Source organism: Loxodonta africana, chromosome 16 (assembly GCF_030014295.1).
Source record: "Loxodonta africana isolate mLoxAfr1 chromosome 16, mLoxAfr1.hap2, whole genome shotgun sequence".
Taxonomy (NCBI): Eukaryota; Metazoa; Chordata; class Mammalia; order Proboscidea; family Elephantidae; genus Loxodonta; species Loxodonta africana.
This window is the reverse complement of record NC_087357.1, coordinates 38630547-38649713: the sequence shown is the minus strand read 5'-3', so window position 1 is coordinate 38649713 and position 19167 is coordinate 38630547. Positions and strand designations below refer to the sequence as shown.

General features: G+C 45.1%; 1 protein-coding gene across 8 annotated transcripts in view; it reads right to left on the bottom strand.

Annotated features, from left to right (window-relative positions):
- SORBS1 (sorbin and SH3 domain containing 1) overlaps window positions 1-19167 on the bottom strand; it is a 248696-nt gene that overhangs the window by 9977 nt on the left and 219552 nt on the right. For 7 of the 8 annotated variants that reach the window (XM_064269549.1, XM_064269550.1, XM_023546906.2 and 4 more), the window contains 3 exons: window positions 16940-17054; window positions 16660-16785; window positions 14569-14763 (listed from right to left, as the gene is read on the bottom strand). In XM_064269549.1, the coding sequence (XP_064125619.1) occupies window positions 14569-14763; window positions 16660-16785; window positions 16940-17054 (436 nt within the window). Of the gene's footprint in view, window positions 1-11589; window positions 12364-14568; window positions 14764-16659; window positions 16786-16939; window positions 17055-19167 lie in introns of all 8 variants that reach the window. The other variant, XM_064269554.1, reaches the window with a different exon arrangement.

Genomic DNA, 19167 nt, shown 5'->3' with positions numbered 1-19167 from the left:
TATTTCAGTGATCGGGGGCCCCCTCTGACAGTGCAGGCTCATGAAACTATCAGGTCTGCATTATTTCAGTACTTATACAATGGAAGAAAGCTTTGGAAAGCTCCTTGGTAATATCTGAAGTATCAAACAAGACCTTCTCCTGGAAAAATCGGCATATGACACACTCCAGCTTGGAAGATGAGCTTAGATACCTCATAGGACTGTGTGTCCTGACACAGTTGTAGAAATGAAACTGGTACTCTTCTTCACTTGTGAACCCAGGTACCTACCACATGCTGACATGGAAACACAGGTGTAATCATGGCCTAGCAGGCGCACCTTTTAAGCTGGGCTTCCATAGCTGAGCCAGGGTTTAATTGAAGGAAGGTTTGGAATCATTTCCCTTAGATATGATTCAACTGCAAGCTCTAGGAAGTCTCCCTAAATGACTATTTGAAAAGCCATCCTCAGAGAAACCCTCCAGGTAATGAGCAATAATACCAGTGAGCGACAACTCCAGAGCCTTCTAGAACGGGACCCAGAGATCTTTGTGTATGACCCACTTGTTTCAAAGAAAGGCCCAGAGAAGGTGAGGGCCTTCCCTAAGATCACACAGCAAATTAGTGGTAGACCTGTCTCCATCTACTGTACCACTAGACTGTCTTCCTTCTTATCCTCAGACCATTTGCCATCTTACAAAGTACATACTGACATTTAACTTCAGTGAGTCCCACAGAAACCCTGGAGATAGGCAGGACAGGGCTCATCATCCCATTTTTAAATACCTGAGGAAGCTAATGCTCAGAGAGGTTTAGTGAATTTCCCAAAGTCACACAGCTAGTGAGAGGTAAGGCTGCGTGTTGCTCTTTCCACTCTACTACACCACTCTTTTATGACCTCTCTACTGTAAGTGTCCTCATTCTTCAGGTGCCCTGCAGGACTCATTTCCGTCCCCAGTATCACTTCCACACTCCTATCCAGTGTAGGAGCAGGTTCTCCCAACTGCTTCCAAACTATACTCATTCACACCAGTCCCCCTGGACTCTGGGAGGCAGGAAGAGACTAAACTGGAAGGGGCCATTTCATGCTTTTTCTATGATGTCTCAGCACCCATGGGCCTTTGCTGGGTGACTAGGAGTTGGCCTTGTGTGGCCCTGCTCTCCACCCATCTGGTCTTGGGATCAAGACTTCTGAGTGACAAACGAAAGGAATGGACATCTCCATGCACCTATTCTGCACTTTCATGTGGCAGAAGAATGAAGCTTGTTCTGGGAACCCTAAGTGGGTGTCACCTGCAGGCAGATTCTGACTTGCTAGAAGCAAGAACCTGCTAAAAAGGAGAGTTGTCCAACAACTGAAGGAGCTGCGTCCAGAGGAAATGAGTTGCCTGTCACGGCAGCTGTTTGAGCTGAGGTTGAGCTGTTAGTTGGGATACTGTAGAGCAGTGCTTCACAAACTTTTATGTGTGTAGGTATCACCTGGGATCCTGTTAAAATGCAGACTCTGATGTGATACATCAGGAATGCCACTCAAGACTCTGCATTCCTATTTGGGATGCTGGTGCTGCTGGTCCACAGACCAGCTTTGGGTAGCAAGGCTGTGGAAGACTTCAATTAATCTATACTGAGATTTTTTGTCTACTGTGTGCCAAAATTGGTCTAGGTTATACTTTGTGTAAACAAAGTTTTCATAAAAACCAAGTTATTTCCAAACTCCAGCTGGTGGCTTCATGACCTCAGGCAAATGCAGTTCAAAGACAGGTGGTAGACAGTCTTTTGGCATGATCTCCAAAGCTGACGAAGTCCCCAGTGCCCTTCGATCAACTGAATTCCAAAGGAGTGAGTAGAATTCATCATCTAGTAAGTATCCGGTGCTTAAAAGAGGTTTGATAAACCAAATACAGTAAGAAAGGCCTGATACTTTACTATCCCTTTCTTTTCTAAAGCATTTTTTTAAACAGCTTTCAAAGCACATACAGGTCCATGACCTCATCTTTTGTATTATCTACCTCATTTTTTGTCATCATCTGATTTTGTACTAACTTTTTGACTTGAGGGCAAACAAGACATTTTAAGGCTCAGAGAACTCTGAAGGCTTAGGCAAGGTCATGAGGTCACTGAGGGAAGAGCTGAGCCTCTCAGTGTCTAATGACCACACAGCACTCCCATCTGCATCATGATGGGATAGCTGGTGGAACTGTGGGAGCAACACCCAGCTTCTGCCATTTCTGAAAACAAGCACTGTAACTTCTTTTCTTGAATAATTTTTATTACAAGTGCTCAAAGACATTTCCTACGTAAGAGGTACAGTGCGCAGTAACAGATACTGTCCAGTCATTAACCCAAGAAACCACAGCACTGGAAGGGATACTGACTGCCCAGCTAGCACCTTCCTTGGTCTCAAGCCATTTCCAAATCAGTGGATGATCATCATCTTAGCTTTTATATCTAAATAGTCCAAACTCAACCCCATCCCTGAGTAGAGATGACTTGGTTCCCTGCTTTACATTCATTGAGTAAATGATAGAAGAAGACAAGATAAACATTTATCCTATTAGTAAGAGACAAGGGAAGATAAATAGTTATCCTATTATTAGCTAAGATTCATTTTCTCCCTATCTGAAATGCAACCCTTAGATTTAAATGAAACTTCTTACACAGCTGAAATGTAAGCCAGTGTTTTTTTTTGTTGGGTAGAGGTCTATGTGTGGCACTGGGTGAACCCTCAATGGAGATGGAAACCCCTAATATCCATTGCAAGGATTAGCCCTTCATTTCAAAGGGCTCAGATTTTCTCCCCACTCTAGGCATACGTTTTTCCTTCCCTGGCCCCACTTTCTAACCACTACACAGCCTTATATAGCTCTTCCTCTGACTCTGCACTGTCCAATACGGTATCACAGATTCTACACGTGGCTATTAAGCACTTGAGCTATGGCCAGTAAGAACTGACATGTGCTATAAGTGTTAACATATAGTACAAAATAATGTAAAATATCTCATTTACTATTTTTTATATCGATTATATGTTGAAATGATACTATTTTGGCTATATTATTAAAATTATACCCTGTTGCCATTGAGTTGATTCTGACTCACAGTGACCCTATAGGATACAGTAGAACTGCCCCATGGGGTTTCCAAGGATCAGCTGGTGGATTTGAATTGCTGGCCTTTTGGTTAGCAGCCAAGCTCATCACCAATGGGCCACCAATATTAAAATTCATTATTAAAATCAATATTATAAAATTATTTGTTATTAAAATTAATTCCACCTGTTTCATTTAACTATAGAAAATTTAAAATTGTTTAAGTGGCTCATATTTTATTTCTCCTGGACAGTGCTGCTGTGAACTCTCCCTGGGTCCTCAGTGTCTGCTCTTATTTATGCCTTAAAGTAGATACAAGTTCAAACCAGGACCTCATCCAGGGTTAAGAATGAAGGGCCATTATCTCATGCTAAGTACATTTCAGACTCCTGGGGATGTATTCCAGTTTTTCACGTATTTAGAAAAAGCAACCAAACCCATATATACACACAGGCTGGTGCTACACTCCTTTCTTCCACCAATAGTGAGTGAGTGATAGCTGCTGATCCAGAAGCTGCTTTTCTGCCATGTTGATACCCAAGCTTTATCCCTCTTGGCCTGGAGCACTTGTTTTATTCTTCCCAAGTGAGCTAAACTGCACACGTCCTTGCTCTGTTGTCCTGCTACCCTTCCATCTTCAGTTCACAGAAGTCCCTCAGAAATCTGATCCTAGCCGCCTGGGGCTGTTTATCCCTCTGTATCCACTGAACACCTGGTGCTACTGTGGGGGTAATTAAGCATTCTCTTTGAACTCTGGGTGTGTTCCAAACCTTGATGTCCAAAATAAACTACGCACAGACTAGAGAATAGCAGGGAATGCTGGGGATGTAGACAAGATAAAGAAACTCAACCTCTACATGGCTCCCAGTCCCCTCTGGAAATATCACCAGTCTCTTCTGCCCCAGAGTTTCTCAGAGGTGGCATTCCTTTTGTCACCTCACACCCCATATCTTCTGAGATCCTGCCCCACCTTTCTGGGGACCTACATAGGCCTCCCTGTGGGAACACAGGACTAGAATTGGAAAATCTAGGTTCCAGACCAGACTCATATTGTCTTTTGAGCAAGATGCTTCACTTCTTTGGACCTCAAGTTTTCAGTTTGTAAATAAGATGACTCAACATGGTTTACATAATTGTCCTTTTTGGCTCTAACATTCGATGACTTGAGTGTACCCATCCTGTGAATTGAGGATTAGGATTAGGCGGGGCTGACATGCAGCACTGGTGACGTAGTGGTTAAGAGCTCCGCTGCTAACCAAAAGGTCAGCAGTTTGAATCCACCAGCTGCTCCTTGGAAACTCTATAGGGCAGTTCTACTCTGTCGTATAGGGTCACTATAAGTCAGAATCGACTGGCAAACAATGGGTTTGTTTTTTGTTTTTCTTAGGGATGACAAGGCTTACGGGCAGCCCTATAGTAAAGACTCAATGAGGGAGGTTGTTGCTTGCAGCCACCAGATAAGAATGGGTAGCTCACTTCTGGCAGTATGAAGAGTGATAAGTTGCCCTGGGATGGTGATAGAAAATTTTCAGCTCTTGGAACACCATGGGGAAACTCTGCAAAAGAGGTAGGAGGGCTCCTGGTTTTCAGATCCAAAAAAATCGCCAGAGGACCCCCAAAACAACCTCTGACTCCACTAAGTTCTTCTCAAGTTTACTGAGAAAAAGATCCCAGCTTAAAAATAAACTAATTATTGCTTATAGCCTGGACAATCTCCTTGCAGATCACTCAATAGACATACATTAACTTTGCTATAATTTGAATCTGATTACAACACTAAGTGTAAATGCTCAGGCTTCATAGTTTATAGTATGGTCTTCTGTTTATCGTAAAACAATCAGGAGTCATGGCAGACGTGTATTAAAGTATGACGATTCATGAATAAATCAAAAACTTTCAAAAGAGTGTAGCTTATGCCTTTGTACCCAAGATGGGTAAGAATAAGGAGAACCACTAATTTGGTGAGTATAAATTCCAAACTTTCTAAATTATGGATTTGTGTAACCCAAAGTAGAATGATTCTCCCATCTTCTACTCTCCCTCTCCCTCTTTTTTACCCCCATCTTCCTCTATTAGGTGGGGTAAGAGAAAGAATGCAAAATTTTTGTGCTTTTTTCCCTCTGCTACCTCAGTATCAGTATCGGAAACTCTGGTGGCATAGTGGTTAAGAGTTACAGCTGCTAACCAAAAGACCAGGAGTTGGAATCCACCACGAGCTCCTTGGTAACCCTATGGGGCAGTTCTACTCTGTCCTATAGGGTCGCTATGAGTCAGGATTGACTCGACGGTGAGTTTGGTTTTTTTGTGTTTGTTTGTTTTACCTCAGTATCACATAATGGGTATTTATTAAGTCCCAACTACATGCTCTGTGCTAAGTGATGTCATCTCCATTATATCTCACTTAAACTTAATAATTCAATTAAAACGGTCAATATTCACCTCATTTTACAAACGGGAAATCTAAGATCCAATTTGTCTGAGATGGAAACTTAAGAGCCAAGATGTGAACCTCTCTGAGTCTAGGCCTGTGCATTTTCCACTACACCTTCATCTTCTGGGCTTGTACTCATTCAAAGAGAGAACCAGAAGAGCTGGAGAGATCTGCCGATCAAGAGGTCACCTTAATACATCCAGGGCTCTATGGCTGGCATTTGGGTTTCTGCTGATATGCACCATTTAGCCTAACATATTTTTAGGGGTGGGCATTTGAGCTTGGGGTCTTCATTTCCCACCTCAGGTGTTGAGAGAATACCTACTGGTTATTTTTTTAAGAATTGTAGCCAATGTTACAGTGGGATAAAAATTCTCATAAAAAGACCAGACTTAATGGTCTGACTGAGACTGGAAGAATCCGGGCAGTCATGGTCCCCAAACCTTCTGTTGACCTAGGATAGGAACCATCCCTGAAGACAACTCATCAGACATGGAATGGACTGGACAATGGGTTGGAGAGAGATGCCAATGAGGAGTGAGCTACTTGTATCAGGTGGACACTTGAGATTGTGTTGGCATCTCCTGTCTGGAGGGGAGATGGGAGGGTAGAGAGGGTTAGAAACTGGCAAAATGGTCACGAAAGGAGAGACTCGAAGGAGGGAGCGGGCTGACTCATTAGGGGGAGAGTAAATGGGAGTATGTAGTAAGGTGTATATAAGTTTATATGTGAGAGGCTGACTTGATTTGTAAACTTTCACTTAAAGCACAATAAAAATTATTTTTTAAAAAAAATTAAAAAATAAAAAAAAGGAAAGAATTGTAGCCAATGTTAAATACCCTGTTATCAATTTCGATATTTCGCTTCTAGTGACTGGAAAATGTTTTCCACTTTTATTTGGGTTTCCTAAGATTTTTAATTTCCTTTTGTTCTTGTAAGTTGCTTCACATGCTTTCCCCCTTATTTATAATTTCCATTTCTTTGTTCTTATTTTTGTGGAAGTAACCTACTTTCCACGTGGTAAAGGATGTTCCCTTTGAACTCACCAAAGCACATCTTTCTGTTTTCAGTTGAGCAGCTTTCCCTCTCCTTTTTCTAAAGCGAAAGAGTTGTGTATTCTCATGCTTCTCATACACTTTGAGGATACCTAGCTTTCCTGAATATTTTTATTTAAAATTTCTTGCCCTCAGACTTTTTTTTTGATTGGCTTCCTTCCATTTTGGAAACCCTGGTGGTGTAGTGGTTAAGCACTACGGCTCCTAACCAAAGGGTTGGCAGTTTGAATCAGCCAGGTACTCCTTGGAAACTCTATGGGGCAGTTCTACTCTGTCCTGTAGGGTCACTAGGAGTCGGAATCGACTCGACGGCACCTGGGTTTGGGTTTTTTTTGTTTTCCTTCCCTTTAAGATCCAAACTGGCATCACAAAAACTTGGTCACTTCTCTAAGGCCTCAGTTTTCTCATCTCATCTTAAAAGTTGACGAAATTGGGGGCTTGGAACCTGGACAGCTGTGGACTACTAGGAGTTCTTGGAGGGATTCAGGTGTGAAACTCTTGAAACTTTACACTGTGTTTGCTGACCCCCTTCCAAACCGAAACCCAAATACTGGCCAGAAGTCCTCAGCTGGCCCCAGATTATCAGGGTTCCGTGACCCAGAAGTGGTTATGAGTCACTGCAGTAGATGATCTTTAGAGATCCTTGTAAAATGAGAACTTCTGTGAGGCTCTCTCACAAACTGTAGGAGGCTCAGGAAATAGTTGATGATGCAAAATAATGGAGATTTTCAAGATGGTCTTGCCTTTTCCTTGGTCAAAATTATTCTCAACAAAATCCAAGAACTCAGTTGATAATTCTGAACTCTTATACATTTTGTATGTGTGCGTATGTGTTTTTGTCAAATGAGTTAAATTGTCCCTCGAAAAAAAAAGAAAAACTTTCAGTTTTCAGTTGTGAAGGTCTGCAGGTCTTTAGTAAGCCCTACTACTTAAAATTTTGTATATGCTCTTCTTTCTCCTTTTAATGAAACTCACACAGGGTTTTTTTTTTTTTTTTTACCTAATCAGAGAACTTTAGTTCTCTTTGTCTGAATCTTTTGTTTAAGGAAGGGGAGCCTGCCAGGGTAGGGAAACGATTCATCCAAAGACACACAGCAGGTCAACAGCACAGCTGGGGCTAGAACCTGGGAATCTCGGCTTTCAGGGCAGTGCTCTTCCCACCCTATCCTGGTTTCCCCTAGTGACCCCCTACGCTTCAATCTCTCCTTCTGCTGTTCAAGGAAACCCAGAAAACATGAGCAACCCATCCAATGTGGAGACAGTTTGGGAGGCCAGAAAGGAGTGAAAAGTCAAGCTGTTTTAAAAGGAAGTGTTCACACATCTGCAGAGACCTCTGGAGGGGAAACAGCTGAGTGAGAGGGAGGAAAGCAGCAGTGCAGGGATTTAGCACCCTACAGGGAAGAGTTTAACAACCGATTCTCAAGGGTTACCCTGACTGTGGGGAAGACGACTCAATACATTGTTAGGAGGTGCTGATGAATATTGGAGAAGGCAGGGCCAATAGCCCCCTCCCTGCTCTGGTCCCAGCCCCTTCCCCAGAGTCGTCCCTCCTATTTACCTGCAAACACCCTCAGCTTTACCCAACAGGACCTCACCATTCTTCATACACACTTTTCACATTCCTGTCTCTGCGCTCTTTGCCTCGAATGCTGCCTCTCACTGTATGTCTACTGCAAAACTTCCTATTCTTTCAGGCCCAGATCAAATGCTACTTTTTTTTACATGAAGTCATTTCAAATGACCACCTTCCCCCTCTTGCTGCTTATTCTTTCTCCCTATCTTGTAACTTCCAGAGTGTAGTGTTTGCGACTCTCTTTTCCCATATGCATTGTAATTATCTGTGAACACATCTTATTCCTCCAATGGAGATCATAAACTCCTATAGTTGGGGTCAGTTTCTGTTTGCCTTTTTTTTTTTTTTTTCCATTCAACAAATATTTACTGAGTTCTTTCACACACAAGGTGTCCCTGGCTGTAGGGAGATAAAGCTCTAATGGGGACACAGGCAAGTAAAGGGGAAAATACAATACAGCTGAGCAGTGCTCCCCATGGGTCAAGTACAGGGGGCTGTGGAAGCACAGTCCTGGCACTTAATCTAGACTGTTGGGTGGGGGCGTGGTTTTCAGGGAAGGTTTCCTGGGAAAAGTAACATTGAAGTGGAGAGGTGAAGGATAGGAGGGAATTATCCAGGCAAACAAGTTGGAAGATGAGGTTGGTGAGGTAGACAAGGGTCAGATCACATGGACCGTATAAGCCCTTGGGAGGAGAAGACACTTTCCTGAGAGCAAAGGGAAGGGCCTAATGATGTTCATCCCATCGATCTCTTGCAGCACTTAGCACAGTACCTGGAACTTCCTAGATGCTCAAATGAAGGAGTAAATAAATGTAACATTTCAGAAAGCCTTTTCACTTAAGGCTCTCAGGTAAAATTCACTGTATTTATTCATCAGCTAGTCATCCTAGTTCTCTGAAAGCTACAATATTAACCTGGGTTGACTCCCCACAGCAAGAATACTGGTTGGCAGTTTTCTTGATACACAAACTGCTCTGCAATGCACTGATCCAAGTCACACGGCTTGAGGTCCCATCATCATGACAGGGCCATCAGAGGTCAGCTGTCATTCAAATCCTATCTTTAGCTCTGTTTTTCACCCAAAGGGGGGGGTCCGAGAGGCAGGGAACTTCTTTCTGGAGGACCCCATTTCCGGAGTTGCTGGCTTCTGCTCTTAATCATAGGAGGGGAGAGTGAGGGGGTGAGAGGAAGGTGTGTGGGCAGGAGTCTTTTTACACAACCCTCCAGCACTCAAAGAGAGCAAGCCCAGGGACCATGGCCTGGGCACATCTGTGAGGAAGGGGCTTATGCTAGAAGAGCAGGAGGAAGGGAGGAGACAGGGAGTGGGACACCTGGGGTCTGGACGCTCACCAGTGAAAGAAAGTCAATTTTCAACAAGCCTGGCTTTCCACTGAACGTAATTCCCCAGTGTTGCCAGCTACTCCTCTTGTATCCTCTGCTAGGAAGTAGGAAGCGTGAACGCGTAACCCCGCTTGGAGCTCTGGCACTGTGCGCACTTCCCGTACACACTGTATCCTGGAATTGGGCTGCAATGGTGACTCACCACTGACCATAAGAAGGTCTCCAGGAACCTAGGTTTGACTTAGAAAGTTTACAGAATTGTTCCTGTATCAGAGACACGGAATTCTTTTCAACTCCACTTCACCACCTCTCCAAGAGCTGTCCTTTCCATAACTGGACACACCCTGTTCTTCTTTGTATCACGCACACTCCGCCCACTCCATGAGCTCCTGCCCCGGGGTCAGGTATTTCTGATTTCCCTCAGCCTCACTCATAGCTGGGGCAGCAACAGCAGCAGGGAGCCACCACTTATGTAATGTCACTCTAAGCCCCTTACACACACCATCTTATTGAATCTTTGTAACTACCCTATGTGGAGGGACTGCTCCTTTTCCTACTTGGCACGTGAGAAAACCATGGCTCAGGGAGGTTAGCTGCTTGCTAGTGATAGGCCAAGCTGGTTCGAATCCTTACCCCACACTGTCCTTGTCCCCAGTGGGCCCCCACTCTCGACACACTGACCAGTGGGACACATGGGTTAGGCTGGAACTGGAGGTCTGGCCTAGTCTGGGCTTCAGGCCTTTGTCCTCCTGTGGCCTCTAAGCATATCTCTATCACTGCACTTGTGACATCACTGTGTCTGCCAACCTCCCGGGAACATGGCCTCCTCAAGGGCAGGAATGGGATGACCCCTGTACTTTGCCCAGAAGCTGGTACCTGTAGACCTAGAATTAATGCTTGCTGAGTGAATCAGTGAAGCTCCAAAGAGAAACTGCGACTCTGAGGACTGAGCACAGTTTACTATGTATTATGCGCACCGTACATACTAGGCACTCAATCAATGGCTGGGAAATGCCTTCAGGAATTCCACCTGTTTATAAAGAGGTTCTAGAATATTCTCATTTCCAGAAGTAGCTACAGCTCATGCAAGAGGGTGGTTCATATTTATAAAGTACTGACCAGGTTCCCAGCCCTGTGCATAGTACTTCATATGTATTATTTCATGGAACCCTCTCAACCACTTCATGAGGTAGGTGTTATCTCCATTTCACATATGAGGAAACTAAGGCTCAGAGAGGGAATTAACTCCCAAGTCACCAGCTAGTAAGAGGTGGAACAAGCATTCAAATGCAGTTCTCTCTGACTCCAAAGCCAGTATTCACTCTTGTCCAGAAGTCCACACTATACTTTGGAGGAGTTGCTCAGAGTCTTTGACTTTTGGGGTATTAAACAGCACAGCCAAGATTAGAATCATGACCTATCTAGTTGCCAAGTTCTTCTCCTTCTAAAAATTTTCAGCCCTCAGAAAACCCTAAATTCACCTTGGTCCAAAACTTGAAATCTTTGTGGATGACCCAGAGAGCAGATGTGACAGGCCTCCAGAACCTGGTGTACCCCTGGATGACCCTGTGCCTGCCAGAGCCCCAGGGAGCTGGGCCTGCATAACCCTCCCCAGAACCATAACGCACTGTTCATTTTAAACACAGGTCCTGTGCTCCCCCACACAGACATGAGACAGGATGAAACTGAGCACCAGAAGCACATCATGGGTTACAGAAACAGTGCATTGCACACCAAACCGAACCACACCATGCCAAACAAAAGCCTGGTGTTCTCAGCTGTGTTAGAGCAAATAAAGGATAATCTCCAAGGTACAGATGCAGCATGAGGAAGGCTTTCCTTCTTATGGGCTTTTGTACCAGGCCTAGAGTGCCCAAAGTGGGGTAATTCCTGGATCTCCAGAGGCCGGAATCCAGCCTGTACTTGGCCTTCACCTGTACCCAGCCCTGACACCTTATTCAATGACCCTTCCATTCCCTCCTAGGCCATATCTTTGCTCCCAAGGCAAACAAACTGGTCTCACCCGCACCCACTTGGCTTCGGTGGTTGGGCCACGGTAAGACGTCTGGCCCACCCTGCCAAATGCAACTCCGAGGGCACACACATCATGCGGCAGGCCTACCTGGCTCACACCACTCAGGGTAGCTTTCCTCTCGGCCTGCTCACCACCTCTACGCAGCTCTGTCTGCTCAGCCTCCCTTCCTGGAAAAGGGCTACCCAGGGGCTTGCGGGGCCGGCCTTCCTCAGGGGTGTGGAGGTCTGAGAGTCTCTGTTCAGTGCTCAGGCTCCTGACCACGTCTGAAGGTTTCAAGCAGCTCTTCTTAGAGATCTTGGGTCCACCAGGGCATCTCTCACCTGCCTCCTTCTCTGCTTGCCTCTCACACTCTCTGCTCTCTTCCCTCCACTGCTGCCACTTGCTCTGGCTGCTAAAGGCATCGCTAAGCTCTGAGATAACCTTCTCAGAGCTTCCAAGCAGCGGCTGGGTGAAGCTATCCTGGCGGACACCTGAAGGTGCTAAGTGGATACCACTGTCTCCGTTGACATGAACGGCGACCTGGGCACTGGAGGCCAGGGAGTAGGGTTTGTGGGGGTGAGGTAGGGCCAGTGGGGAAACTACCATGTGTGGGGTGGAACGATCCGACCAACTAGAATGAGGGAGGCTGAGGGGCAGGGAGCGACCGGCCCTCACTGGCAAGGCGAGGGGGTCAGCGTTATAGACAGAAGCCTCCGGTACAGGAGGCAAGGGTGGGGTCAGGGCCAGAGGACGCCTGCCTGGGACGCCCACAGTCAGCGAGATCCACTCAGAGGTGACGGCCTGCATCTCAGGGGACATAGTTTGGCGAGGGTGGGGCAGAGATGAGAGGGCTGGAGTGATGAGCTTGCTATGACTGGGATACTTAAAAAGAAAAAGGAGAGAGAGAGAAAACAAAAGAAAGAAGCAAAAGATACAAGTGTCAGCACAAAGAAAAAAGTAGTCAAATAATCATGAGGGGGGTATAAAGAGGAATGAAATGGAAGAGATGAGCAGGACACACTGGTGTCCAAAAAGGAAATCATTCAGTTAGGTTTGGAAGAAGCTGGGATGTGGGTGCGTGGCCGAGTGTGTGTACACGCCTGTGCGTAAGTGTGTGCAGTCTCGAGGAGGATGGGAGAAGTGGTATGGAGTTGGGAGACAGGTTCCCATCAGAGTAGGTACAGAGGGTACCTGCCTGGTGTGCAGAATCAGATTTTCAAAGGGACACACTGGAAGCTCCCTCCCTCCATCCTCTGCACCCCTCCACCCAAGTCACTTCTGTAACTGAAGCCCTGACCCAGAACTTTGGGGAGAAAAGGTGGCCCATCACCCTGGTTCTTCCTTAGGGCTTTATTCTCTCTAGGTGGCCCAACAAAGAGCCTTCCAGAGGGAATATAAGAAGTGTAGTCATTTTGTTTTATAATCGTGGTTGGCACTGGTTGAGTCAAGAATCTAGCTGAGTTCCCTGTACTACCACAAAGAGGAACACCCTGCTCCAATCTCACCTTCCTCCCTGTGAGATCACAGCATATGGGTCTCGCTACGCAGGAGGTCAGTGACGAGCAGATGGGAGAGGAGGGTATGGGTCTCCCTCCCTGTAGGATCGCAAGATATGGGTCTTTCCCTGCCATGAGATCACAGGATCTGGGTCTCCCTCCCTGTGAGATCACAGGATCTGGTTCTCCTTCCCTGTGAGATGACAGGATATGGGTCTCCCTCCCTCAGAGATTATAGGATATGGGTCTCCCTTCCTGTGAGATGGCAGGATATGGGTCTCCACCCCTGTGAGATTGCAGGATCTGGGTCTCCTCCCCTGTGAGATCACAGGATATGGGTCTCTCTCCCTATGAAATCACAGGATATGGGTCTCTCTCTCTCTGAGATCACAGGATGTGGATCTCCCTCCCCGTGAGATCACAGGATATGAGTCTTTCTCCCCATGAGATTGCAGGATCTGGGTCTCTCTCCCCAAGAGATCGCAGATCTGGGTCTCCCTCCCTGTGAGATCGCAGGATCTGGGTCTCCCTCCCTGTGAGATCACAGGATATGGGTCTCCCACCCTGAGAGATCACAGGATATGGGTCTCCCTCCCCGTGAGATTGCGGGACATGGGTCTCTCTCCCCATGAGATTGCAGGGCATGGGTCTCTTTCCCCATAAGATCGCAGGGCATGGGTCTCTCCCCGCCATGAGATTGCAGGACATGGACCTCCCTTCCTGTGAGATCACAGCATATGGGTTTCCCCACCACAAGATGGCAGAATATGGGTCTCCCTTCCTGTGAGAATGCAGGATATGGATCTTGCTACTGGGGTCAGCGATAAGCAGGTGGGAGAGGGAGAAATGATGAGAGCATGTGAGAAAAGAGGCATCTTCTAAGTGCCGTCCTGGGTTCCTGGGTCCTGCTCTCATTCTCTAGACACCCTCCCTACAACTTACCATGTTTGATTCACAGGACATCACCCCACTGTGCCACTGCTGAACCCAAGGCTCTAATTTTTCCTTGGCTTTGAGTAAGTGGGGATGAGTTTGGAATAACTTACATCTTAAGACAAGCATACTCATAATTAATGCTCAGTAAAGCAAACATTATCCCTATATACTTAATTCCTTTCAGGTTGGTGCTGACAGAGATGTTATACGTTCATTCCCAGCCTCATCCCGGTGAATGCTTGCAAAGAATACGCTGGAGCTTTCTACGTATTTTAGAATGAGAAGGTGAAATTCTCTCTTTCAACCTTTGTCTTCTCTAGGCCAAGTCTGGCCAAAAAAGATGACTAAGAGAACCATGCTGGGCCATGGTATTCATGATCTAGTGGTGGCACCAGAACACTAGCTTCTCTAGGACAGGATGCTTACAGGACAGACCTTTGGACCAACTGTTTCCCTAGTCACTTTATCCCCAGATCACTTCCTTTGCTCAAGATCATATGTCTCCTACAAGTGCTTGAAAAATGCCATTTGTACTCATGAAAACAAACCCCAGTGTATACTCTGCATTGCTGCAAACAGATCTGAAGCACAGTGCCACCAGCACTGGTGGTTTGTTATGCTAAGTGTGAAAACTGGTGATGGGAAGTTTAGGTACCTGTGGGCTCGCAGTGGCACTACGACTTGGGGAGGAGGAGAAAGGCAGGTCAACGTAGTCCATGGGGGTTTTCACCAGTGGCCGTTTGATCACATCCACGTATGTGATGGGGAAGATGCCTTGCCGGGACGTCCCTGGGATCCTCCCTTCGTACCAGTTCTCATCCACCTGTCGAAGCAGCATGATCCTCTCTCCCTGCAAGACACAGCAAGGCAAGGGCCCTAGTCACCCCATGCCTCAGCAGCCAGAGGCCCCTGCCTGCGCCCTGCGTGTCCTGAGTTATATACCACATTCTTGGCTCAGGAAAACCTTCCCTGCTATAGCTGCATGGAACAAACTTCACTGGATGGCGATGCTAGCAGCAGGAAAGCTACCTGGATGCTGGGAAGTAAAGCTTCGTCTTTAAGTATTTCACCAAGAGACAAGGTCAGATTCATTACCTCCAGCCTGAAGACATATGTAAGTTTTTTTTTTTTTTAACTCATCTAACGCAAAATAGCTACCTTGTATTCTTCTCTAAGGCAAAGGTTTTGGGGGGTCATCTTTTCTTTCTTGTCATGTATCATTATAGAAAAATTAGAACACAAACTTAAAGAAGAAAATAATAGTTACCCATAACACCATCAGTTGGGAATAAGCACTGTTAACATTTTGATATATGGTGTTCCCAGATTTATTTCCATGCATGTGTATTAGACTTGCACATATTGTTTCTTAAGAAAACTGTACACTGTATTTCTTTTGAAAATTGCTTTTTCATTCTTAATAATATAGCGAACATCCTTCTTTACAAGAAATAGACTTCTACATTTTTCATGGTACCGCACAGCATAATGGGCCACCACAGGGTCTTCCGCTGCACAAACATATAATGATTTAATTACGGATTGCCCAGCCGATGGGCATTTAGGTTGCTTTTATACAAGGTGGCTCATCTTTTTCAAAGGCATGCTCACTTCCCTCGATCCTCAACAAAATGAGTAACTTTAATAATTTTAGCAAGCAGAGAATTTTGGCATGCCAAGTGTTTGAATTCCTAGGAAGAAGAGTTTCCTTACACAGCTCAATTATGTTTAAAATAAACATGTCGAGTTTACTCGAAGGCGATAAGGATGTTAGAAGTACTGACATATCCTGTTTACTGAGCATTGACTAGATGCCATATGTGACACTGGGGGCTTTACATATGTCGTCTCATTTTGTCCTTTTACACCAACTCCAGGAAAGGGCCATTTATCTTCATTTTATATACAAGGAAATTATGGCTTGAAAAGGTTATTTAACTCCTCGAAAGCTGCACAGTTGATAACCTGTGGCTTTTGCCCTCAAAACTTTTTAAAATTTCTCCTGGTAATAAAAAAAAAAAAAGAAAAAAAAAACTTGTTTTTTACACTAGGCTGTATTAACGTCATAAAGCCTGTTCCATCACAGTATTTACCAAATCATCAAAAACCAAAAAAACCCCAAACCTGTTGCTGTCGAGTCGATTCTGACTCACAGCGACCCTATAGGACGGAGTAGAACTGCTCCATAAGGTTTCCAAGGAGCACCTGGTGGATTTGAACAGCTGACCTTTTGGTTAGCAGCCAAACTCTTAACTACTACACCATCATCAGGTGCTCAATAAATGTTGGTTGAATACAGCTTATGAAAGATGCCTTGTTGTTGTTAGCTGCTGTCGAGTCAGCTCTGACTGATGGTGACCCCATGTAAAAAAGAAGGAAACACTCCCCTGTCCTGCACCATCGTCACGATCACTGGTATGGTTGGGGCCACTGTGTATTTTGAATGCCTTCCAATATAGGGGGCTCATATCTTTTAGCACAGTATCAGACAATACTTAAGACTCTAGAAATACTGTCTTTCAGCACTGAACTCAATGTAGTTAAACCCAGACCCTTACCAATGGTTTGTTTTTAAAAATAGCTGAGTTCAGAAAATTTTCCAGTTCCCCTAACTCAAACATGATTGGTGCACATCTCTTAGGGGTACAGACAGCACTGCCACACTGGCCTGCCAGACCAGTGCCACACTTCCTGTGACAGCACCATCCAACAGAGCCTAAAGCACGTGAGGAGAAGGGCAGCTTACCTTTCTGAAGGACATTTCTACCTGCGTATCACCATTAAAGTTAAACTTAGCAATAGCTTCGCCATATTCCAAAATCTGCACTGGCGTCAACTTTTTGGGCTGAGCCTTCTCAGCAGGAGGGAGAAGCTAAGAAAGGAAAAGAAGCAAAAGAGAAAGTGAAAAGAGAAGAAAGAGGGGAAATGGGAGAAAAAGGAGGAAACAAAACACAATGTCCTCAGTGAGTCAAGGGTGCTTTTGGCATGACTGGGCTTCTCTTTAGAAAGAAAAGGAGCTACGTTACCTCAATGTAGGTGCGTGGGAAGATCCCCACCCGGCCATGGTGCTCGCCTTCATACCAGTTCTGATCGATCTGCTTATAAATGTAAACAATGTCTCCCTTCTGCAGAGGAAGCTCCCTGTCAATACAGAGGATCATGACATTTTAGCAGAGGTTTCAATCTGTATACGATTAAGACACTTCAGTACTTTAGCAAAAGGAGACTCCAAGTGGGGTCAAAGGGGACAGATTACAGAACAGTGGGCTACATATTCGGAAGTGAGAACCCCACTACTGAGGAAGTTACACCACACTTGGCATTTTCCCAGTCTTTCATGGGATGGATGTTAACACTCAAACTGACTAGCACTCAGCAGTGCTCAGAGGCCTTATTAGTTTGTATCTGCTGTGGTTTTCTCAACAATGCCGCTTTGTGCTCAGAATATTCACCCAAGACACAGTAATGTAGCCAGCTGTCTTAACTGATGTTTGTTAAATGATAAAAAATATTTCTTTTTAAGGTACCTGCCTTCATTACCCTCTTCTATGCCTTAATAAGTCAGACCTTCATTTAAATTACCCTTAAATCACTTGTGATATATTGGTATCCGTCCATCAGTCCATCCATTTAGCCATCCATCCAATCACTTCACCACCCATCCATCTATCTATCATTGTGCAGTAGAAAGGCTCTGAAGTTAGACAGATCAGCGTTCAAAACCTAGTTCTATTGTGCACTAGCTCTGGGACCTTGGGCAAGATATTTAACTTCTCTGAGGCTCTTCCTTGAACTAAAATAAGAGCTAAATCAGAGTTGTTAAGAAACTGCAACAACATGCTGCAAATAATCACTTAGCACAGTGCCTAAACAAACATTAGTTGCTCTCCTTTTCAACATGGAAAAGGAATTCGGGAAGAAAAGTGGATATTCCTTCATATGCTCTTCATGTCTTTAGAATTACTCCATACCCATCCCTTTGCTTGCCTCAATAATTATGTCAACACCTAACCAGAACTCCTTTATAAAAAATGAGACAAAAAGATAAATTTAAAACACGATGAAAACTTAAAAGGAGAGCAAAAATTTTAACTCGAAATTTTCTTGAATTAAAAAAGAAAATGACCTAGATTTTTTCCATTTGCATCAAACCGAGAACATGAGAAGCAAGACCTCTGATGGTAATTTGGAGGGGGCGTGCCTGCTTTGCAGAGTGCCAGGAAGTCCCACGGTACGTGAGGGATGCTGGCTAAACAATGGGGCCACATCTGGAAAACTTTACACAAAGTCAGTACTGTGTGGGCTGAAAGAACAAGACAGCCTTTGTGGGTCTCACACTGATAGGCGAGATTCTGATCCTACAGAGGCCTCTCAAAGAAGGAAATTTCTTTGGCCAAATTTTTGCAGAGCCCTCCTTGGGGCTACTCTGAATCCCGCCTCCTTGACCCCATCATGGACACAGGGATGAGTGGAGCCCTCAGCATATTGCCCCTGCTGGAGATCTGCAGGCTTCTCCCTGCCACCTGGGGGTCTCACAGTTGTAGAGGTGGGTGGGGGCTGTGATGGCCTCTGTCAGGCAACGGAGGAGGACAGGAAGTGTTTGAGAGTGAGAGACGGATGCAGAGAGATCTGTCGTCATGGCCAGATATACCACTGTGTACCTGGGCTGCCATCCTTCCTGCACTGTGGCCCCCACCCCATCTCCCAAAGAACCACATGACAAGGTCTGGTGGGAACACATGAGAGCTTTGGGAAACAGTAGCACAACGTACTTTAGATCTCTCCTAGAGCATCATGGTGTGCATTATTAGCACAGCAAAGGCTCTGAGAAGTCCTGCGGGACAGAAGGCTGTTACACTTTGTTGAATCAAGTGTGCCCACAGCATACTCTTTTGAGTAACGTATTATGGGGAAATGTTTTTTTTTAGAACCAAGCGACTGTGAAGGTGTTTCAAAATCTATGGATCTAGCATTTACTCTTTTAAAAAAGTTTTATTAATTCTTTTTTTGGAAGCAGTATGGCATGATGGAAACGCTGAGTAGATGGGACCCTCTCTCTGGCATCAGCTATGTGGGTATATGGTGAAGATTTCTGTAGAGTCCAGCTTCTCACCTACCCTATTTGACAGGGCTCCTCTAGAGAAAACATTGTTTTTAAGACTTTTTAAAATGAAATCTAGGCAAAAGTAATATCATCACTATACCATTCAATGAATCTTACATAGAAATTTCCCAATTCAAAGAAAAAAAGGTA